General features: G+C 43.7%; 1 protein-coding gene across 2 annotated transcripts in view; it reads left to right on the top strand.

Annotated features, from left to right (window-relative positions):
- map3k4 (mitogen-activated protein kinase kinase kinase 4) overlaps nucleotides 1-24516 on the top strand; it is a 101023-nt gene that overhangs the window by 44567 nt on the left and 31940 nt on the right. Inside the window, exons 2-14 of one of the 2 annotated variants that reach the window (XM_070444978.1) lie at nucleotides 7-215; nucleotides 6900-7501; nucleotides 7628-8284; nucleotides 11526-11894; nucleotides 16555-16607; nucleotides 16729-16921; nucleotides 17215-17367; nucleotides 20471-20628; nucleotides 20780-20896; nucleotides 22467-22566; nucleotides 22846-22929; nucleotides 23164-23448; nucleotides 23737-23886. In XM_070444978.1, coding sequence (XP_070301079.1) covers nucleotides 7-215; nucleotides 6900-7501; nucleotides 7628-8284; nucleotides 11526-11894; nucleotides 16555-16607; nucleotides 16729-16921; nucleotides 17215-17367; nucleotides 20471-20628; nucleotides 20780-20896; nucleotides 22467-22566; nucleotides 22846-22929; nucleotides 23164-23448; nucleotides 23737-23886 — 3130 coding nt within the window. Of the gene's footprint in view, nucleotides 1-6; nucleotides 216-6899; nucleotides 7502-7627; nucleotides 8285-11525; nucleotides 11895-16554; nucleotides 16608-16662; nucleotides 16922-17214; nucleotides 17368-20470; nucleotides 20629-20779; nucleotides 20897-22466; nucleotides 22567-22845; nucleotides 22930-23163; nucleotides 23449-23736; nucleotides 23887-24516 lie in introns of those variants that run through there. The other variant, XM_023993605.3, reaches the window with a different exon arrangement.

Raw genomic sequence — 24516 nt, 5'->3', positions numbered from 1 at the left:
CCACAGGCAGGTCAATTCCTCAAAAGATGATTCGGTGCATCAGAGCTGCGAGGTGGAAGACTTTTGGTACGAGCCCAGCGAGGAAGAGGAAGCTCTGTACGGCACATCACCCCCCTACACCCCCCGGCAGATGAAACGTATGTCGGGGAAACACCAGAAGAACAGCCAGGCCAGGTCAGCTGGACGCTCCCCCGTCGGACACTCTCCTAACAAGAGTAAGTTGGGGATTAGATGGAGACAGTGGTCACAGAGTCCGAGGTAGAGGGGACAGGGGTATCGTGTGATAAAGATATTAGGCAAACACCATAGAAAAAGTCAGGACAGGTCGTCTGAACGCTCCCCCACTGGAAGGTCTCCTTACAAGGGTGACAGATAAACATTAACCCAATCTACCTGTTAAGGACAATTTATACCCTACGTAGACGGACCCTGCAGAGTGCAGTGTTGTGTTTTGTCACAAAAGAAGCGGGTCCTTGTAGTGCGCTCCGACATTTGACATACTCCTGTGCCACATGAAAATTGTAAAGCGCCGTATTATTCATTGAGTAGCTGTGGGGGTATGGTTGTGTAGGCAATGAAGCTTGCTTGGTTCCTTGATCTATAGGCTATGCATCAAAGTAGCCTCTTGCATTGATAAGCAAATATAATCTCATCTACTATTCAAATAACAATGTGACTTCATTAGAATATCTAGTGATTCCAGGCTATTTGTAGAAACCCCTGCGAGATGTGCTTCTTCTCCGCGACCAAAACATTACATTCTACTTTTAGCTGATATGGTAACTAATACATTCAAGCAGCATATTAAACTGGGATAATGTTGTAGGTTACACTGGCAAGTAAAGACTATTTGCCAAGGCATATTTACAGTTGAAGTCGGAAGTTTACATACACCTTAACCAAATACATTTACCTCAGTTTTTCACAATTCCTGACATTTAATCCTAGTAAAAAATAACCTGTCTTAGGTCAGTTAAGATCACCACTTTATTTAAAAAATGTGAAATGTCAGAATAGTAGTAGAGAAGAATTGATTTCAACAATTATTTCTTTCATCACATTCCCAGTGGGTCAGAAGTTTACATACACTCAATTAGTATTTGGTAGCGTTGCCTTTAAATTGTTTAACTTGTGTCAAATGTTTCGGGTAACTATCCACAAGCTTCCCACAATAAGTTGGGTGAATTTTGGCCCATTCCTACTGACAGAGCTGGTGTAACTGAGWCAGGTTTGTAGGCCTCCTTGCTCTCACATGCTTTTTCAGTTCTGCTTACACATTTTCTATAGGATTGAGGTCAGGGCTTTGTGATGGCCACTCCAATACCTTGACTTTGTTGTTCTTCAGCCATTTTGCCACAACTTTGGAAGTATGCTTGGGGTCATTGTCCATATGGAAGACCCATTTGCGTCCAAGCTTTAACTTCCTGACTGATGTCTTGAGATGTTGCTTCAATATATCCACATACTTTTCCTGCCTCATGATGCCGTCTACTTTGTGAAGTGCACCAGTCCCTCCTGCAGCAAAGCACCCCCACAACATGATGCTGCCACCCCCATGCTTCACGGTTGGGAGGGTGTTCTTCGGCTTGCAAACATTCCCCTTTATTCTCCAAACGATAACGATGGTCATTATGGCCAAACAGTTATATTTTTGTTTCATCAGACCAGAGGACATTTCTCCAAAAAGTATGATCTTTGTCCCCATGTGCAGTTGCAACCCGTAGTCTGGATTTTTTAAATAGCGGTTTTGGAGCAGTGGCTTCTTCCTCGCTTCGCGGCTTTTCAGGTTATGTCGATATAGGACTCGTTTTACTGTGGTTATAGATCATTTTGTAACTGTTTCCTCCAGCATCTTTACATGGTCCTTTGCTGCTGTTCTGGGATTGATATGCACTTTTCGCACCAAAGTACGTTCATCTCTAGGAGACAGATTCGTCTCCTTCCTGAGCGGTATGACAGCTGCACGGTCCCATGGTGTTTATACTTGCGTACTATTGTTTGTACAGATGAACGTGTTACCTTCAGGCGTTTGGAAATTGCTCCCAAGGATGAACCAGACTTGTGGAGGTCTACAATTTTTTTTCTGAGGTCTTGGCTGATTTCTTTTCATTTTCCCATGTCAAGCAAAGAGGCACTGAGTTTGAAGGTAGGCCTTGAAATACACCCACAGGTACACCTCCAATTGACTCAAATGATGTCAATGAGCCTATCAGAAGTTTCTAAAGCCATGACATCATTATTCGGAATTTTCCAAGCTGTTTAAAGGCACAGTCAACTTAGTGTATGTAAACTTCTGACCCACTGGAATTGTGATACAGTGAAATAATCTGTAAACAATTGTTGGAATATTGTATTGTCATCCACTAAGTAATGTCCTAACCGACTTGCCAAAACAAAACTATAGTTTGTTAACAAGAAATTTGTGGAGTGGTTGAAAAACGAGTTTTAATGACTCCAACCTAAGTATATGTGAACTTCCGACTTCAACTGTAATTTATATATCTGCTTATTTCACATGGGGAGATGTGGGAAGCTAAAAGGCAAGCCTGCTTGCTGTTTTTAGTCCGATAGCTAGCTAGCAAGCTGCTAGCGGAGTAGCCTACAGCCAACTGGCAGGCACAGAACGAGGAAATGTAAAACAAACCTTAGCTTTCATTACATGTAGCTATTATTCAAAAATGCAGTTGGTTTTCATTGAAATTAGCTAACAGTAGTGATGTTTTAAACGTGATTCTTCTTTGCTTTACCACATGGAAGACAACAAGAAGGAAATCACTGCTATCGGCCCCTTGTGTATGTTGCTATTTGAGGGTCTAGGAACACATGGACCGGTGAGGGTATCATGTTACAAAAGGTGCGCGTTGCTCAAAAAAATCTCGCGCAACCCAAAAGCATGCACATAGATCTAAATACGTTAATGTAACTGGAAAGAATATTTGTTGGTATGTGGTGTGTAATGAGGAGCAACCAGACGCTGCACTTGACACATTTATGAAATAGCTTATTCCACTTACTAAAAAGAAAATGACTGTAAAAACGGTTATATAAACATTATATAAAGAATGCTAGTAAAAAGCTTAAATGAAAATCTGGGCAAAAAGGCAAACTCAGTTCCATCATTCATTGAATCAGATGGCTCATTCATCACAAAACCCACTGATATTGCCAACTACTTTTTTACATTTATTTTTTTATTGTCAAGCTTTAGGCATGACATGCCAGCAACAAACACTGTCAATACACATCGAAGTGTATCTGACCAAATTATGAAAGACATTCACTGTAATTATGTAGAGGTGAATTTAAGCCATTTATCTACAATGACAAGTCACCGGGGTCTGACAACTTGGATGGAAAATTACAGAGGATAATAGCGGACAATATTGCCACTCCTATTTGCCTTATCTTCAGTCTAAGCCTACTAGAAAGTGTGTGCCCTCAGGCCTGGAGGGAAGCAAAAGTAATTCCCCTACCTAAGAATAGTAAAGCCCCCTTTACTGGCTCAAATAGCCAACCAATCAGCCTGTTACAAACCCTTAGTAAACTTTTGGGAAAAATGTGTGGGTTGACCAGATACATTTGCTATTTTACTGTATACAAATTGACAAGACTTTCAGCATGCTTCTAAGGAAGAACATTCAACAAGCACAGCACTTACACAAATGACTGATTGGCTGTGAGAAATTGATGATAAAAAGATTGTAGGAGCTGTTTTGTTAGACTTCAGTGTTGCTTTTGACATCAATCATAGTCTGCTGCTGGAAAAATAAATGTGGACAAATAATGGAAGCCTCCAACATAATCCAAGTCGAATCAGGAATTCCCCAGGGCAGCTGTCTAGGCCCTTTAATTATAAAATAAAATAAAATCTTTACTAATGACATGCCAATGGCCTTGAATAAAGCCTGTGTGTATGCTTAGGACTCAACACTATACATGTCAGCTAGTACAGCGAGTGAAATCACTGGGACACTTAACAAAAAGCTGCTGTTTCAGAATGGGTGGCAAGATATATAAGTTAGCCCTAAATATTTCTAACTAAAAGCATTGGGCGGCAGGTAGCTTAGTGGTTAGAGCGTTGGGCCATTAACCGGAAGGTTGCTGGATTGAATCCCTGAGCTGACAATCTGTTGTTCTGCCCCTCAGCAAGGCAGTTAACCCACTGTTCCCCGAGGGCCGAGGACGTGAATGTCGATTATGGCAGCTCCCTGCACATCTCTGATTGAGGGGTTGGGTTAAATGCGGAAGACATTTCAGTTGAATACATTGTTGGACAACTGACTAGGTATCCCCCTTTCCCCATTGTATTTGTGACAAATCATTCACTAAATCTTGTAATAAATAATGTGGAAATTGAGCAAGTTGAGTTGACTAAACTGCTTGGAGCAACCCTGGATTGTAAACTGTCAAGGTCAAAACATGTTGATATAACAGTAGCTAAGATGGGGAGAAGTCTGTCAATAATAAAGTCTGTGCTGCCTTTTTAACATCTACCAACAAGCAGGGATGCAAACTAGTCACCTTTCGCTGTTTTTAATCCAAAATAGGTGACCTACGTGATTCGTGTAGATCCGATGAGAAGTTTGAGGGGGCGGGTGCGCTTTGATCACTACTGGCTGTAAGCAAACGAGTGATGCGTGTTTGAGCAATACTGGCTGTATCCAAGGCTCGGCCAATCGTTCACATAACAGAATGCAGTAGACATCGATCAAGTGCACAAGACTATATGTGTGCAAAAGAAGAGAGAAGAGACAACCATTTTGCTAGTTACTGCATCAGGGGGCGCTCTGGAAAGACAGCGGGAGAGTGGAAAGGCAGTTTGCCAGTTACAGCAGCGCATCCCCTGAACGATAACGAAGAGGTAGGTGAGAAGTCTGACCACGGAGACAGGGTGAGAAGGTTATGAAGCGTACTTCATGAGCTGTAACTGAAAAAGTATCCGTAATGGTCGTAGAAACACGTCAATTGTTTTTTATAATCAATCCTCAGGTTGTTTTTAACAAACATAATCGATAATATTTCACCCGGACCATAACCTATTCATTAAGAGACAAAAGGAAAATGGGGTGCCCCTCTCTCGCGAGCAGGAAATATTCAGAGGACACCTGACTACTTTTGAAGAAACTCGCTCATTTTTTCAAAATAAAAGCCTGAAACTATGTCTAAAGCCTGGTCACAGCCTGAGGAAGCCATTGGAAAAGGAATCTGGTTGATACCCCTTTAAATGGAGGTTAGACGGGCCAGGAAACACAGTTAAAAAAAATATCACTTCCGGGTTACATTTTCTCAGGTTTTTGCTTGCAGAATAAGTATTGTTATACTCACAGACAATATTCTGACAGTTTTGGAAACTTTGGAGTGTTTTCTATCCTAATCTGTAAATTATATGCATATTCTACTATCTGGGCCAGAGAAAATGTCCGTTTACGTTGGGCACGTTATTTCTAAAAAAATATATATATATAGAAAAAATCTGACCCCTAGCGCTAAGAAGTTAAACAAGTGGATCAAGTGTAGCTGGAGCTGGGCTTTAGCTGGATGCCACTATAGAGATGAAAGGAACACCACACACTTTGCCTCTTTCTCACTTTTTTTCAATACAGTGGATAAAAAGGGGTATGCCAGGTGTACTCTCTGCCTGAAAGAGATTATGCCAACAAAGGGTATCATGCTCTGCTGGCACATTGTAGAACAGATGTCCACATGTGTGTAGCCCAAATAATATATTGATTTTGTTGTGTTGAACTTGACAGTAACACGTGTGTGTGTGGGAGGGGGATTATTAAATGTTTTACTCAGTGAATGTTATTTTTGCACACATATAGCCTTGTGCACTTGCTCGATGTCTACTATAGTGTGAAAAGGAAAGGGGGATACCTAGTCAGTTGTACAACTGAAAGCCTTCAACTGAAATGTGTCCATCGCGTTTAACCCAACCCCTCTGAATCAGAGAGGTGCAGGGTGGCCACTATAATAGAGCAAAAATAGAATGCCTGTTTCATTCTATTTCTACTTTTAAATGTTTTTTTCCCCCAAATGCAATGTTTGTGTGTGTACGTGTGGTCACAAGCGTTCTGTTATAAATGCTGTTATGGCTAACTGTAATATTAGTGTATTGTTTTTTCTTTTCTCGACTTGAATGTCATTTGCAGTAAAGTCTAGGAAACAAAACATTTGGATTGTTTTCTTTATTTTTTTAGTGGTCCGTTGGGTTCATATGAACCACTTATTTTACACAGAGACTGATCATGTAGATCATTTTCTTTTCTCACCGTTTTGGACCCTCACCAGTTTGCGTCCCTGAACAAGGCAGGTCCTACAGGCCCTAGTTTTGTCGCACCTGAACTACTGTTCAATCGTGTGGTCAGGTGCCACAAAATGGTACCTCCTGAAAATTACAATTGGCTCAGAACAGGGCAGCACGGCTGGCCCTTACATGTACGCGGAGAGCTAACATTAATATGTATGTAAATCTCATGGCCGAAAGTGGAGGAGAGATTGACTTCATCACTACTTGTTTTTGTGAGAAGTGTTGACATGCTGAATGCGCAGAGGTGTCTGTTTTTAAACAAGTAGCACACAGCTCGGAAACTCATGCATACCCCATAAGACATGCCACCAGAGGTCTCTTCACAATCCCCAAGTCAAGAACGGACGTTGGGAAGCACACAGTAATATGTAGAACCATGGCTACATGGAACTAATTCTATTCCTTGGCAGCAGCTAATGGGGATCCTTAATACATACAAATACAAACCAACATAGTGGCTGGTGTTTGGAATGAGCAAGTAGCAGTGAGTAAAGTAACCACAGGATGTATATTTTCTTGAGGGGTAAAGGTTCTGTTATTGTATTGGTTAGAATAAGTATAGATTTTTTCCTCTCTTTTTGTATCTCAGTAGACAATCAGCCAGCCCCCTCCAGTCCATCCCAGCCCCAGAGAGAGAGTGAGCCTAACCCCTATAGGCCTAGAGAGGGGGCTGAGCGAGACCGAGAGAAGGACCCCCCAGAGGCTGAGCAACATAACTACAAGTTGGGTAAGAAACAGACCGACCCTTCTGAGGGGATCCAAATAAACGTAAACAAGCAAGTCAACAAAGCAACCGAGGAGCACCAACACAACTATAAGCAGGGTCAAAAACAACGCGCCACCCTGCGTTCCAGTGAGAGAGACCACAAGAAGACCTTTGAAGGTTCCTTCATGCTGGACCCGCTCTCCAAGACCTCCAGCCCCTTCGGTGGAGGCTCAGCCCTCAACATGGACCCCAGGAAACCCTACCTATCGCTGGGGTGCGGCAGCGGCAAGCTCCCTGTCACTATCCCCCACCCCATGGCCCACCGCACCCACCGCCAGACCTCAAGGACAGACTGCCCTGCAGATAGACTCAAGTTCTTTGAGACGCTGAGGTTGTTATTGAAGCTGACTTCCATGTCGTCCAAGAAGAAGGAGAAGGAGCAGCGCGGTCTGGAGAACTCAGCCTTCATGGGCCAGAACAACGAGGTAGCTATGGATTGACTTATGAATTGATTGATTAATGCTATCTTCTGGTGATGAATAATGGTATATTGTGTATTGCACTTGTATGTGTCCTGACTCTCTCTCTTATCCCTTCCTCCATCTGTCCAGGTGGTGTGGCTGGAGCTCCAGGCGTGGCACGCCAGACGCTCCGTCAACGACCAAGATCTGTTCCTGTTCACGGCTCGACAAGCAATCCCAGACATCATCAACAAGGTGCTCCACTTTAAGGTCAACTACCACAGCCTGAGCCCCAGCACCGTGGGCCTGGGACAACTGACCCTGGGGGTGTGTGTAGGACGACCAGGTATGGTTGGATCAGGGGCATCTCCCGGCCAGGGAGCCCAGAGGACACTAGTGTTAACAGAACCAGGCTGTGGAGGCCCAGGCCAGGGTCCCAAACAGAGGACTCCAACCCAGGCCTCAGAGACTGTTTCTGGGGAGGAGAGGGACTCTAACCAGCCTGCTGCTGTTGGAGCTCCAGAGACGAACCAAAATCACTTTGCTTCAGTCGACCCATGGGGCTTCAGCGCCTGCCCCTCGGCAGTAGACGCAGCGGCTCCCCTGGGCTCCGGGGCGGGGTGCAGGGAGCACCTCCAGCGCCAGCGGCTGGCCTTCGAGCAGGTTAAACGGGTGATGGAGCTGCTGGAGTCGGTGGAGGCTTTGTACCCGTCCCTGCAGACCCTCCAGAAGGATTATGAAAAGTACGCAGCCAGGGACTTCCAGGGCAGGGTGCAGGCACTCTGTCTCTGGCTCAACATCACACAGGTAAGGACTGAATTGATTGACTGAGGTTTTACACGTGTTCAAAATAACAGGAGAGGGGTGGTAGTGACAGAATGCATAGAAAAGCAAGCACTCACAGTAAGCACTCACAGTAAGCTTTATAAATATATCACCTTTGGTGTCAGCAAAAAAGCTGATATTCCCTTTTTTGTGACAACTGCTGATGTTAAAAGAGCTTAAAGTACATTCAAATAAATAACAGGAGCTAGACAGTAGTAGAGATTAGGGTTGCACATTTTGGGGAATATTCAGAGGTGGAAACTTTCCATGGGAATTAACGGAAATACATGCAAATTAATATTAATGCCATTTAAATGTAGATGTTTTTTTTGCATTGGATATATTTACCATATATGGAGACAGAAACATAAACATTTTACCTTATCACAAGTAGACATAATTGCAAATGATTAAAAAAACAATTTAGTTACGAATTGAACTTTTAATGAAATGCGTTGACTTGATGGGATGATTTCACTGATCCATCGCATCTCCTAAAGCCATTCTCAATATATATCTGTAAAATGATAGTCTAGAAACTAAAGCTTTGGTTGTCTTCCTCTCAGGCTTCCATGTCTTCTCCCTGAACCTCCTCAATGTCCACCTCTTGAACGTCAGACTCTGAGGTCTCATCTTCACTGTCACTTCCCATCCTTGTTGAGGATGGCCCGTTGTCAGGCTCAAAAAGCCTCAAATTTGTCCGGATGGCCACCTATTTTTCAACCCTTGTATTGGTCAGCCTGTTGCGTGCTTTGGTGTGTGTTCCCAAACAAGGACCAGTTGCGCTCTGAGGTGGCTGATGTTGGTGGGATTTGGAGGATGATGGAGGCAACATGGGAAAGAGCCTCAGATCCACAAAGTCCCTTCCACCAGGTGGCTGATGAGATATGTTGGCATGACTGCCATATTGCATCTCCATCCCAAAGCCCTTGCTTGGAAGTGTACTTCGCCAGATTGCCAAGAACCATGCCCTCATCCAGGCCAAGGTGGCGAGACACAGTAGTGATGACACCATAGGCCTTGTTGATCTCTGCACCAGACAGGATGCTCTTGCCAGCATACTTGGGGTCCAACATGTATGCTGCGGTGTGTATGGGCTTCAGGCAGAAGGATTCCCGCTTCTTGATGCATTTCAGAACTGCAGTTTCCTCTGCTTGGAGCAACAGTGAAGTGGGCAGGGCAGTATGGATTTGTTCTCTTACATCTGCAATCAGAGTCTAAACATCAGACAGTATGGCATTGTCTCCCTCAATCCGTGCAATGGCTACTCCTATAGGTTTCAGGAGTTTCAGGCTGCTTACCACTCTCTCCCAAAATGAATCATCCAGGAGGATCCTCTTGATGGGGCTGTCCATATCAGCAGACTGTGATATGGCCATTTCTTGGAGAGACTCCTTCCCCTCCAGGAGACTGTCAAAGATGATGACAAAACCACCCCAAGTGTTGTTGCTGGGCAGCTTCAATGTGGTGCTCTTATTCTTCTCACTTTGCTTGCTGAGGTAGATTGCTGCTATAACTTGATGACCCTTCACATACCAAACCATTTCCTTGGCTCTCTTGTAGACTGTATCCATTGTTTTCAGTGCCATGATGTCCTTGAGGAGCAGATTCAATGCATGAGCAGCACAGCCAATGGGTGTGATATGAAGGTAGGACTCCTCCACTTTAGACCAAGCAGCCTTCATGTTTGCAGCATTGTTTGTTACCAGTGCAAATACCTTCTGTGGTCAAAGGTCATTGATGACTGCCTTCAGCTCATCTGCAATGTAGAGACCGGTGTGTCTGTTGTCCCTTGTGTCTGTGCTCTTGTAGAATACTGGTTGAGGGGTGGAGATGTAGTTAATTATTCCTTGCCCACGAACATTCGACCACCCATCAGAGATGATTGCAATACAGTCTGCTTCTCTATGATTTGCTTGACCTTCACTTGAACTCTGAATCCAGCAAATGAGTAGATAAAGCATGTCTGGTTGGAGGGGTGTATGCTGGGTGTAGAACATTCAGAAATCTCTTCCAATACACATTGCCTGTGAGCATCAGAGGTGAACCAGTTGCATACACAGCTCGAGCAAGACATTCATCACCATATCTCTGACTACGTTCCATTGAGTCAAAAAAACAAGTGATTCCAGGAGGACCATGAGCTGTTACTATCGATAAGGTGTCTGAGTCATCATTTTCACCTCGAATAGAAGTAGAGGGACTTATGTCAGAGGTTGCTTGTTGTGAGCGCTGAGCGCTGAGGGAACTTTATGCACGTGGCCAGATGATTCTGCATCTTTGATGCATTCTTCACATATGATTTGGCACAGTATTTGCAAATGTACACAGCTTTTCCTTCTACATTAGCTGCAGTGAAATGTCTCCACACATCAGATAGTGCCCATGGTATTTTCCTGTAAAGACTAGAAATAAATTAGTAAAAAAAACAAATACAATTCCATGTACAGATAAATAGTTAAGCAGTTAGATTAAACAACTCCTTTGTAAGATACATGTTTTAAAATGAAACGGGTGAATTAACACTCCTCAGTTAGCAGGCTCAAGCAAGCTAAAACCCACATTGTAGCATAAACTAACTAGCAGAAAGTTAGAAATMATTTAAACACACTTTGCTGTATGCTGCTATTTACTAGTTAACACAAAATAATGTATGTCATATAAAATATATTCACCCCACCCAGTATTGTAATCAAAACTTAGCAGAAAGCATGTAGTCCTTGGCTCAGACAGTGTAGTGGTGTGGGCTCAATAGCATCTCATTAGTGTGCAAGATCTTGAGAATCAGCTGTACATGTGATGGAAGAGTGCACTGTGCATGCAGAGGGTTGCAATTCCATTGAATTGGAGATAGTTTAACCAAAATATGCCACAAAACCTAGAATTGCCTTGTGTATCTCGCAAAGGTTCACTGTTATAAGCTAACTTTTATTTGTGAATTTTAGCAAAATTCCCGGGCCTAACTTCCCATGGAAAATTTCTGTAAATTTCCCGGAAAGTTTCCGACCCTTTGCAACCCTAGTAGAGAGCCAATGCATGGAGAAATGATGTCTTCTCACTAGCAAAACAATCAACATATTTTCTGTGTTCCTGGCTGCGATTGCAACACTAGGATCCTGCTGGGCCAACCAATACGAAAATGTAACCATTACAACTACTGTAAGTCGCTTTGTATGAAAGCATCTACAAAATGGCATATATTTGTTATTATATTTTCACTTAGGATCTGAACCAGAAACTTCGTGTTATGGCGACTGTCCTCGGCCTCAGGGACCTTTCCCGTATCGGCTGGCCCGTCTTCGAGATCCCCTCGCCACGCTGTTCCCGTGGCAACGACGAGGAAGACGAGGATGAAGAAGACGAGGAGAATGACTCCACGGCAACCTTCACTGAGACGGGGACTATGGAGGTGGTATCGGGGGGCACAGGGACAGGAGGGATGAACTGCCCTACAGCCATCTTCAGACCCTTCGTAGATAAGGCCTTGAAACAGATGGGGCTGAGGAAACTGATCCTGAGACTACACAAGCTGATGGACCCCTCCCTCCAGAGGTCCCGGGCAGCCCTGCTCAGCCACACGCCTGCACAGGAGGTAAGAGAGAGTGCTGTCATGTGATTTTATATAGGAGAAGGTTACATATCCAATGTCTGAGCAGGTGATGTATTTCAAATGATAAAAAGGAAATTAGAGGGAGAGACTGCACATTTTAATTGATGTTCCTATGTCCGTGTTTCTCAAACTGTCCTGTAGACCCCAAAGGGTGCACGTTTTGCCCTAGCACTGCACAGCTGACTCAAATAAGACTTTCAAAAAATCAGCTTTTTGAACTATTTCATCTGCATTTTATATTGAAAGTCGTTTTTTTTGCTTCAATAGAACGATCAGTTTTCTTTCACAGAAAATACCTTGGTGCATCCCATTCAGCAGAAAATACCTTGGTGCATCCCATTCAGCAGAAACTACCTTGGTGCATCCCATTCAGCAGAAAATACCTTGGTGCATCCCCTTCAGTAGAAACTACCTTGGCGCATCCCAGTCAGTAGAAACTACCTTGGTGCATCCCATTCCAGTAAAACTACCTTGGTGCATCCCATTCAGCAGAAAATACCTTTGGTGCATCCCATTCAGTAGAATACCTTGGTGCATCCCATTCGCAGAAAATACCTTGAGTGCATCCGCATTCAGCAGAAAATACCTTGGTGCATCCCAGTGTCAGTAGAAAAATACCTTGGTGCATTCCCATTCAGTAGAAAATCCTTGGTGCATCCATTCAGGCAGAAAATACCTTGGTGCAATCCCATTCAGCAGAAAAATACCTTGGTGCATCCATTCAGTAGATAAAATACCTTGGTGCATCCCATTCAGCAGTAAATACCTTGGTGCATCCCATCAGCAGAAAATACCTTGGTGCATCCCATTCAGTAGAAAATACGCTTGTGCATCCCATTCAGCAGAAAATACCTTGGTGCATCCCATTCAGTAGAAACTACCTTGGTGCATCCCATTCAGCAGAAACTACCTTGGTGCATTCCCATTCAGCAGAAAATACCTTGGTGCATCCCATTCAGGCAGAAACTACCTGGCGCATCCCATTCAGCAGAAAATACCTTGGCGCATCCCATCAGCAAACTACCTTGGCGCACCCATTCAGCAGGAAACTACCTGGCGCATCCTTCAGTAGAAAATACCATGGCGCATCCCATTCAGTAAAACTACCTGGCGATCCATTCAGTAAAAATACCTTGGCGCATCCCATTCAGAGAAAATACCTGGTGCATCCCATTCAGCCAGAAACTACCTGGCGCATCCATTCAGCCAGAAAATACCTTGGCGCATCCCATTCAGCAGAAAATATCTTGGCGCATCCATTCAGCAGAAACTACCTTGGCGCATCCCATTCATAGAAACTACCTTGGCGCATCCCATTCAGCAGAAAATACCTTGGCGCATCCATTCAGCAGAAAATACCTTGGCGCATCCCATTCAGCAGAAATACCTTGGCGCATCACATTCAGCAGAAAATACCTTGGCGCATCACATTCAGCAGAAAAACATTAGATGACAACAGAAATGCAATGCTATTGGCTAGCAGCCACAAGTAAATGAATCTTAGAATGAAAAAGCAAGGTATTTTTTTTGCAGAAACGATGCATGCCATCCTATGTCTAATGTTTATCATAAAGAAAGAATGTAGCCAGCTACATTTCCTGATGTTTTTCTTGAAGTTAATCTGGTATTTTACAGAGAACTAGGCTGGCCACACTGAAAAGTGTCACAGTGCCATCCGTTTTGTCACCAAAGCCCCCAGTATTACTAACCCACCACTGCGACCTGTACACTCTCGTTGGCTGGCCCTCGCTTCATACTCGTCGCCAAACCCACTGGCCCAGGTCATCTACAAGACCCTGCTAGGTAAAGTCCCCCCTTATCTCAGCTCGCTGGTCACCATAGCAGCACTACCTGTAGCACGCGCTCCAGCAGGTATATCTCTCTAGTCACCCCAAAACCAATTCTTCCTTTGGCCGCCTCCTCCTCCAGTTCTCTGCTGCCAATGACTGGAACGAACTACAAAAATCTCTGAAACGGAAACACTTATCTCCCTCACTAGCTTTAAGCACCAGTTGTCAGAGCAGCTCATAGATTACTGCACCTGTACATAGCCCATCTATAATTTAGCCCAAACAACTACCTCTTTACCTACTGTATTTATTTATTTATTTTGCTCCTTTGCACCCCATTATTTCTATCTCTACTTTTACACTTTCTTCCACTGCAAACCAACCATTCCAGTGGTTCCTTTTTTATTATTTTTTTTTTTTTTTTTTTTCTTTAATTTTTTACTTGCTATATTGTATTTACTTCGCCACCATGGCCTTTTTATATTTTTATTTATTTATATATTTTGTTTGCCTTCACCTCCTTATCTCACCTCACTTGCTCACATTATATTAGACTTATTTTTCACTGTATTATTGACTGTATGTTTGTTTTACCCATGTGTAACTATGTGTTGTTGTATGTGTCGAACTGCTTTGCTTTATCTTGGCCAGGTCGCAATTGTAAATGAGAACGTGTTCTCAATTTGCCTACCTGGTTAAATAAAGGTGAAATAAAATTAAAATTAAATAAATAAAAGTACAGGAGAACAGTAGCTCCACATCAGTCAGAGCTCTGTCTGCTGATAGAATGATGAGAACAGTAGCTCCACATCAGTCAGAGCTCTGTCTGCTGATAGAATGATGGAGTAGCTCCACATCACAGAGCTCTGTCTGCTGATAGAATGATGGAGAACAGTAGCTCCACATCAGTCAGAGCTCTGTCTGCTGATAGAAGATGGAGAACAGTAGCTCCACATCAGTCAGAGCTCTGTCTGCTGATAGAATGATGGAGAAAAGTAGCTCCACATCAGTCAGAGCTCTGTCTGCTGATAGAATGATGGAGAACAGTAGCTCCACATCAGTCAGAGCTCTGTCTGCTGATAGAATGATGGAGAAAAGTAGCTCCACATCACAGAGCTCTGTCTGCTGATAGAATATGGAGAAACCCCCCAAGTAGCTCCACATCACAGAGCTCTGTCTGCTGATAGAATGCCTGTTCATGAATTCTCATCTGAGTGGAGAAGTGCGACTGAAGCACAGAATTAGTCTGATGCTGAGCAGAAATTACAATGAGAAGCATTTTAAATCTGCGTTTACCAAACGCAGCAAGATATTTTCTATGTGTTTTTATATTTTTTTGTTGTTAAAAATGCAGAATTACTTTCATGATAAAAACGCAGTCCTATGTGGTTAATTGTTGACATGACAACTTCCACTATGTTTTGAGATCCGATGAAGACCTGAGTGGTCGAAAGGTTGTCATAAATCCACAGGAGAGCTTAGATTGCAGTGTGTCTCTCTCATTTGTCCAATATGGCAGGGGTTTTCAAATACAGCCGTTCCATGTATTTTATCTATTCCAGAGCTAGCACACTTGAATCAACTTAACACATCATCAAGCCCTTGATAAGGTGAATCATGTTAGCTAGTTAAAGGCTACAACAATATTGTGAAATGTCTGGGGGTCTCCTTGCAGAGGTTTGAAAACCCCTTTCACACTCATGCCATACCAAACCATACAGTGCAGGCTCAGATATTTTGTTTTCACAATGTCTTTTCCATCACGGTTCCAGCAACTATGGTGGATGCATAACTAGTCCAGCCCAGTTCAGCTTAGATTGCTTTGGCTCTGTTTTTGGATATTGTGTTCGCAGAGCTGCACTGTGGCTATTGTGACGTTGCAAAATGAGAGGGAACTGCTTGTACTTGATACATGTTATGCACCTTGAAAATAACCATCATGAATTGGATTGTGCAGGCCTATATGCATTTTAATCATGAATCCCTGGTGGGCTTAATGGAGCTTGTTCATGTTTGCTTTCTGTCAAATTGAAAGCTAGTCACATTTTGGCAAAGCAAATATGAATGCAAATCATTATTTTTTCTTCACAAATGAACCTCATTCATATATAATTAGTTAAATTGATTTCCAACTAAGCTGCCACTGTACTGCAGGGTGCTTTGTCGATAATGAGCCATTTCAGAGCCCAACTGACTAGTCCATGTGTTATACTATCTCAGTGCTCTCTCAGCTGTGGTCATGTGTAGAGACCCAGTGTGCACACAAAACCACTCATATACATACAGGATGGCTGAGTCACCATCCCTGGGGCCCTAGGAGGGAAGGCTTGGTTCCCCTCGCTGAGGTTGTCATTTATCTATGAAACCAACATCAGTGTGCTGGTTGGAAAAAAACGTTCACTGCATGCATACTCAACTTGTAAACAGAAAGATATTTAGCTAGGAATCTACACTGCTCTTTTTAGGGATATTTTGACATTTTACCTTTTTGACCAGTTAACCAGTTTAATACTGAAGCAGAGGTTTTGAAAACTCTGCATTACACTATCCTCACCTTGCTCAGCCCTCTGTAGTTTGCCGACATGCTAACCTGTCTGTGTATTCTGTGTTAGTTTTTTTGTGTTGGATGTTCGTCTCCCCAGCTAGTTCACGGACTTCCCTGACCACAATGTTTTCAGTGACTACCTACCGGAGCTGTCCCTCTCACGCTTTAGTTTAGACATGCTAACATGTCTGTGTCTTTCTCTCGTTCACGGACTTCCCAGAACCCATMCTGTACAGTGACTACCTACCGGAGCTGTCCCTCTCACGCTTTAGTTTAGACATGCTAACATGTCTGTGTCTTTCTCTAGTTCACGGACTTCCCAGACCCCATGCTGTACAGTGACTACCTACCGGAGCTGTCCCTCTCACGCTTTAGTTTAGACATGCTAACATGTCTGTGTCTTTCTCTKGTTCACGGACTTCCCAGACCCCATGCTGTACAGTGACTACCTACCGGAGTTGTCCCGCCACCTGTCCTCCTGTGGCGCTCCCGGGGGCCCGGAGCTGGGGGCGGACCACGTTTCCTGGGAGGAGCTGTTGGACATGGACCTGCCCTCGTTCCGACCTGCCTTCCTGGTCCTGTGCCGCGTCCTGCTGAACGTGATACACGAGTGCCTTAAGCTGAGACTGGAACAGAGGCCTGCAGGGGAGCCATCACTGCTCAGCATCAAACAGGTCAGCGGGCACACTTTCTCTGTTTCTCCCTCTCGGCCCTGCTCATTCTGAATAGGAGAGGTGAATAGTGATGATCATCTCTATTGCCTGATTCACACTGTAGGGCTGACCTGAACCGCACTGCGCTGGCCCAGATATGTTATTTTCACATTGTCCTTTAAAGCACAGTTCCAGCATCTATGGTGGCTGCATAACCAGTCCAGCCTAGTACAGCTCGGCTCGGTTTGGCTCAGTCAGGTAGGCTATATGTCAGTTGATGCCCATGCTAACCTCTGTCTCCATCTGCCCTGTAGTTGGTGCGTGAATGTAAGGAGGTTTTGAAAGGTGGTCTCCTGATGAAACAGTATTACCAGTACATGCTGAGGGGGGTGGTCACAGACCCCCAGGGACTCCAGACCAATGCCAACATAGACGAATTCGAGGAGGACCTCCACAAAATGCTGGTGGTAAGACAGACCACCTACTGAGTTATGATTAGGGTTGCAAAATTCCTCTTTCCACAAAAATTATAAGCGAGTCATACATGCTTATGACGGGGCTTAAATGCATTATAACTGCTACCTAACATAGACAAGTTTGAAGAGGACCTCCCCAGATGCTGGTGGTAAGACAAACTAGGGAGTACTAATCTGTAGTAGATGCATTGGGAAACTGCCCTAAACCGCTGAAATGTTTTGATTTAAAAAGAGACTATTTTCTGCAACTTCTTTGTCGGGTGTAGATTACCCCAGAGGTTACTAAAGTCGCAGAGTACAACTTTTACATAATTATCCTTTAACCAGGGTGAAGTTAGAGGCTGCGTCCTACTCAACCTGAGTGAGTGTGTACTGTAGGAAAGTGGCTTGTGTCTCTCTGGGTGCCTGGCCAGGACCCAACCAGGCTTAGGGTTATACTAGCACCCGGTAAATCTGCTTGAGAGTGTGTGCTTATCTCTAGGGTGAGAGCGCTTTAACCAGCAACCACCAAGCTGAATCAGCACATGGCAGCCAGGGGTGTGGTAGGAATTGGCATCAGTCAATCACTGATTACTTCTCAGGAGTTTAGGCTGCAGCGTTTCCTTTCCTCGCTGTCTGTCTCCTTGGACAGACGGCCGGTAGTGGGTGATAAAAGCCTAAGAAAACACAATGTTCCTGAATTCTAAAAAGGGTCACCACCACAGCACTGTCAGGGTCAAAGTCTAGTCTACTATCTTCTGCCACCACTCAGCTGCTGCAGAAAAACACACTTTACTTTAGGAATATCACAACCCTGCCCTGCAGTGAGACTAATACAATAAGAATGACAGCAATGAGGATGAATGTATTCCCCAGTATCGCTGCCATCTGCTGACAAATAGGAAGCAATACCACACAATGCCATAGGAAGGATGGTATATATTACAGGAGGAATTTGTGTTAGGATAATGGTGGTGATATCACAGACAGGTGACAATCACCCCTCTTTCTAAATTTAAAAAATATATTTTCTTCTCCGTCACATGAAATCGCTTGCATGTGCGTTGCGCTTTTGACAGCAGTGTTTTGCCGTTAATTGCATTATGGAACGAACATTTGCGTTTGGAAAAACCATGCAAATCAATTGTCAGAACATAAATCAAATGTGGATAAACCATGCAAAGCAATTGTCAGAACATACATTTAGGAACTTGATTTGCTTATCAAATGTGGAAAAACCATGCAAATCATTGTCAGAACATACATTTAGGAACTTGATTTGCTTATCAAATGTGGAAAAACCATGCAAAGCAATTGTCAGAACATACATTTAAGAACTTGATTTGCTTATCAAATGTGGATAAACCATGCAAAGCAATTGTCAGAACATACATTTAGGAACTTGAATTTGCTTATCAAATGACTTGGCACGGTTTCAAACTGGAGAGAAACTACCTGCTGCTTGCAGCCATGCACCGTTATTTAAATGAATAACATTGGAGAAACACCTGTAAGTTGGCAACATATCCACTTACTTGCCGGTTGATCACTGTACATTCATCCCTTTGTCTGCAGGTGTACTTTGACTACATGCGCACCAGGTTTACGTTGGAAAATGTGAGGCCGGACATTTGACCAGCAGCATTTTAATTTACCAGACATTTGACCAGCAGCATTTTAATTTACCAGACATTTGACCAGCAGCATTTTAATTTACCAGACATTTGACCAGCAGCATTTTAATTTACCAGACATTTGACCAGCAGCATTTTAATTTTCCAGACATTTGACCAGCAGCATTTTAATTTACCAGACATTTGACCAGCAGCATTTTAATTTACCAGACATTTGACCAGCAGCATTTTAATTTACCGGACATTTGAGAACTTTACCGACCCATATGCATAACCTGATTAGGGTGTCCAGCCACGGTGCTCAGAATGATAGAAATCACTTTTATGTTATGGTAATTCAACTTAACAGAACATACAACTCAAGGATGCAATGGCGTGCATCCTTCTTACCGAATTCTGATGCACACTTGAACGATGTTGGAATAACCGTCCGCAGTTACTTTTCTTCAGCAAACAAGACTAATAACAGACAGCAAAAACACTAGTCTATTTCAATCTACTATCCCCATAGTAGGAAAGTTTACCTATTCTATTGGTCAGCTTGTCATTTTGTGCGAAAAATACATTGCCTATTCCGAACAGACTCTGGGACAGTTGTGGGGTGATAGATCCCAAATTCATTCAACCAGTGCATCCCAAAAAACTTTAAAAATCATTAAGGCTGATGCAACAGATCAGAACGTTAAGCTTAAAATGTCGATCAACTATTTTATCTTAACACTATAAACACAAATGTTCGTTCCATAATGCAATTAGTGGCAAAACACTGCTGTCAAAAGCGCAACGCACATGCAAGCGATTTCATGTGACGGAGATTAAAATATATTTTTGAAATTTAGAAAGAGGGGAGATCTAAAGATGCAACAACTGGCATGTATTACTGGTATGGCTACGATTGTGGACTTTTGGCTACTGGACAGTGAAAGAAAGTTGATTTGAAAACAAATGGAGCATGAGAGAAATAGGCTACTGGTTTCAATGTAATATGTACGTTTTTAGTCGTATTTTGGCTAGGCTACTTTGAAGAAAAGTGAAACATACCTCATAATAGGAAGTTAAATGTTCGGATTGCATACAAACTGAAGCTTGCCTTCTGTTGCCTAAGCACTTGAATGGTTAATGGGAAGTGTGCTTCAATTACCAGTTGAGAAATAAAAATAGTAGATCTTTAATCGTGGACATCCCCAAAAAATTAACAGGTGCTTGCATTTAAAATGGTTGGGCTTATAAAAGCATGTTTCACGTAACTGTAGCAACAGCTCTCTTGCTGTCTGACAGATGTTCATTTACTGCAATGAACCTATAGACCAATAAGCATGACCGGACAAATGCATTTACATCGACTGGCTGGCGGCAATTTTATTTATCGGCTTTTCTTTTCTTTTTGTCAGCCAAAATCCTGCTGTTACCGGCTAATGAAAACCCTGCTGCACACCTACCTGTTTAATCAGTAGAGATATCTCTCCTCTCTCTGTCTGCAGGTGTACTTTGACTACATGCACAGCTGGATCCAGATGCTGCAGCAGCTTCCCCAGGCCTCACACAGCCTGAAGAACCTTCTAGAGGAGGAGTGGAACTTCACCAAAGTCATCACTCCCTACATCAGAGGAGGGGAGGCTCAGTCTGGGAAACTCTTCTGGTAAGTGTTTGATTTTTTGTTCATTGATTCATTGTTTCTCCATCTAATTTTAAGCGTCTTTTCTCCTTGAGAGCATCCAACTCACTCACTCTTCCACATTGTATTTAGTTAGTTCCACTTAGCTAAATATTCCCTTCCTCTTCTCTCTCAGTGACATTGCTGGGATGCTGCTCAAGTCCACAGGGGACTTCCTGGACACGGGCCTGCAGAAGAGTGGTGATGAATTCTGGGAAAGTGCCGACGACAGTACAGTCTCAGATGAGATCCGGTATGTCTTTGTTTTATGTTTAACATACAGTGCATTCGGAAAGTTTTCAGACCCCTGGACTTTTTCCACATTTAGTTACGTTACACAATACCCTATAATGACGAAGAAAAACAGGTTTTTAGATTTTTCTGTGAATTTATTGAAAATAAATAACATACCTTATTTACTTAAGTATTCAGGCCCTTTGCTATGATTCTTGAAATTGAGCTCAGGTGCATCATGTTTCCATTGATCATCCTTGACATTTCTACAACTTGATTGGAGTCCCCTTGTTAAATTCAATTGATTGGACATGATTTGGAAAGGCACACACCTGTCTATATAACATCCCACAGTTGACAGTGCCAGAGCAATAACCAAGCCATGAGGTCAAAGGAATTGTGCGTGGAGCTCCGAGACAGGATTGTGCCGAAGGCACAGATCTGGGAAAGGGTAACGAAAAATGTCTGCAGCATTGAGGATCTCCAAGAACACAGTGGCCTCCATCATTCTTAAATGGAAGAAGTTTGGATCCACCAAGACTCTTCCTAGAGCTGGCCGCCCGGCCAAATTGAGCAATTGTGGGAGACGTGACCAAGAACCCAATGGTCACTGATAGAGATGGGAGAACATTCCAGAAGGACAACCATCTCTGCAGCTCTCCACCAATCAGGCCTTTATGGTAGAGTGGCCAGACAGAAGCCACTCCTCAGTAAAAGGCACTTGACAGCCCACTTGGAGTTTGCCAAAAGGCACCTAAAGACTCTCAGACCATGAGAAACAAGATTATCTGGTCTGACGAAACCAAAATTGAACTCTTTGGCTTGAATGCCAAGCATCACATTTGGAGGAAACCTGGCACGGTCCATACCGTGAAGCATGGTGGTGGAAGCATCATGATGTGGGGATGTTTTTCAGCGGCAGGGACTGGGAGACTAGTCAGGATCGAGGGAAAGATGAACGGAGAAAAGTAGAGAGAGATCTTTGATGAAAATCTGCTCCCGAGCACTCAAGACCTCAGACTGGGTAGAAGGTTCACCTTCCAACAGGACAATGACCCTAAGCACACAGCCAAGACAATGCAGGAGTGGCTTCGGGACAAGTCTCTGAATGTCCTTGAGTGGCCCAGCCAGAGCCTGGACTTGAACCTGATCGAACATCTCTGGAGAGACCTGAAAAAAGCTGTGCAGCGATGCTCCCCATCCAACCTGACAGAGCTTGAGAGGATCTGCAGAGAAAAATGGGAGAAACTGCCCAAATATAGGTGTGCCAAGCTTGTAGTATCATACTCAAGAAGACTCAGGGCTCACTACCAAAGGGTCTGAATACTTAAATGTGATATTTCTGTTTTTATTTTTAATACATTTGCAAAAATGTCATAATGGGGTATTGTGTGCAGGTTGAGGATATAACGTTTTATTTAATTAATTTCAGAATAAAGTCGTAACGTGGAAAAGGTCAAGGGGTTTATACTTTCCGACTGCATCAGTATGTGGTTTTAAATGTGTTTTCCAAATGAAATTCCCGCTGTTGGGGAAATAAAGTAATCTTGCTGTTAGTCTCATGCTAAGCAGTTTTTTTGTCGTTCTAGCCGGTCGGTAATCGAGACGAGCCGGTCACTTAAGGAGCTGTTCCACGAGGCTAGAGAGAGGGCATCCAAAGCTCTGGGATTTGCCAAAATGCTCCGTAAGGTGAGAGACACTGCAGTTTTTGTCTGCCCCTTGTTTGCCTCCTGTTCATTTTTATTTGGGAAATATTGTATTTTGTAAGTTACTAAATGTATGTAGCTTCTTGGTCAGGGATCACTTGAAAAATAGATGTCCATCTCAATGTGACTTCCCAGGTTAAATATAGGAAGTATCAAAATAAAATAATTGTGTGTTCAGAGTGCTCTGACCTTCTCTCTCTCTGCCCTCTCTCTCTTTGCCCCCCCCCCCCTCTCTCCGTGCCCCTCCTTTCTCTCTCTGCAGGACCTGGAGATTGCTGCTGATTTCAGCATTACCAGTGGGGTGCCATGCCTCCTGGAGGCCCTCAAGGAGAGAAATTATGTCAAGGTGCCTCAAATTACACATTTTGTTCCTTATCACTCTCCGTGCTATTTTTATTCTCTCTTTCCTCCCCATGTATTCAACCCATGGTCAATATCCATTCAGGAACTAAAGTGAAGTTCCAACTCCAATGTTCTTCATTGCGTTTTCAATTAAATTGGAATTTCAGTTTGCTTCCTGAATTTCCCTTCCTCTTTGATGGATGAACAAGCTAACCGGTCTGTGACTGTCTGTCTGCAGGTCCAGATCCCAGGGCTGGAGGAGCTGGAGGTGTTTGTCCCATGTGCCCTGATGCACCAGCGTGACCTCATCCTGCAGCTTCTAAACGCAGCAGCCGGTAAGGATTGCAGTAAGGAGCCCGACGAGATGATGGCAGAGGACGAGGCCTACCTGCTGATGAGCAAGCATGGAGCAGGGGACCCGTCTGGGGGGGCAGGCCAGGCCGGGGTTCAGTGGCACTGGGATGGGAAGCTGGTCAAACTGGTGCCTCAGATGGAGACTGTGGACACGCTACGGGCCATGAAGGTGGGTGGGAAATGTAGTTAATCGAAGTGATACTCTTCCTTTGTGTATTTTGAAGAGCTAGATATTGCAGTGAATGTGGAGGGTAGCCAGACCAGGACTCAAACCCTGGTCCCGCCAACTGTCATCTCAACACCTTAGCCGAGACGCTTACCACCAAGAGCCTCAGCCTCTTGATAAGGTTGCTAGATGCTGTACTATGTTTTTACGAGGAGCACACATGATGCTAATGACATAATTAGCATGTCTGTGGCTCCTTTCCGTCCTCTGACTCTCTCTCTCTCTCCTCAGGTGGAGAACCTGCTCCTGATAGTGATGCAGTCAGCCCACCTAGTGGCCCAGCGTAAGGCCTTCCAGCAAAGTATGGATGAGCTGCTCACCCTAAGCAGGGAGCAAACCTCCAGCCAGCCCCTCATCGCCCGCTCCCTGGAGCAACTCAAGGTACCATCCACTATATTGATTCACTCTGATCATTTACTGTAAATGCTTTAAGTTTCCCTGAATTACAATTCATTTACTGTAAAAGAGCCACTATTAAGCCCACGTTTATTGAGCTGCTATTGGGCCCAGGTGCAGTGCACAAGATTACTTCAAATGTCACGTTTTTAATGTCACAAGTACAGTGAAATGCCTTTCATGCATGCTCCGAACCCAACAATGCAGTGATCAATAACAGTGTAGCATTACAAATAATTCAAGGTAGAATTAAAACACACGAGAAATAGAAATAAGAGCACAAGGAAGTAAGAAGATATATACAGGGTCAGTTCCAATACCATATTTACTTTGCACAAATGTCATGTTTATACTGCAGTGAGAGCTGTGAAACCAAAAGTCATGCCCATGACTGATGTTGTCTCATACTTCCTCACATTGGATGCCTGGTTTCAAAATGTGTTAGCTTCCTCTCTTCTCAATAAGGCTTTTCCTGTGTGGCAAGGCTGTGGTTGAAGCAGCGCTCATAAAAGGGTTTCTTCTTTACTTGGAGAGGGTGTCGAGACCCCCCCACACACAGACACTCACTATCTCCGTCTTTATCTCTTCCTCTTGCTCTCTCATTCCCTCTTCTTC

This window comes from Salvelinus sp. IW2-2015, linkage group LG8 (genome assembly GCF_002910315.2).
Source record: "Salvelinus sp. IW2-2015 linkage group LG8, ASM291031v2, whole genome shotgun sequence".
NCBI lineage: Eukaryota > Metazoa > Chordata > Actinopteri > Salmoniformes > Salmonidae > Salvelinus > Salvelinus sp. IW2-2015.
This window is presented reverse-complemented; position numbering and strand designations above follow the sequence as displayed.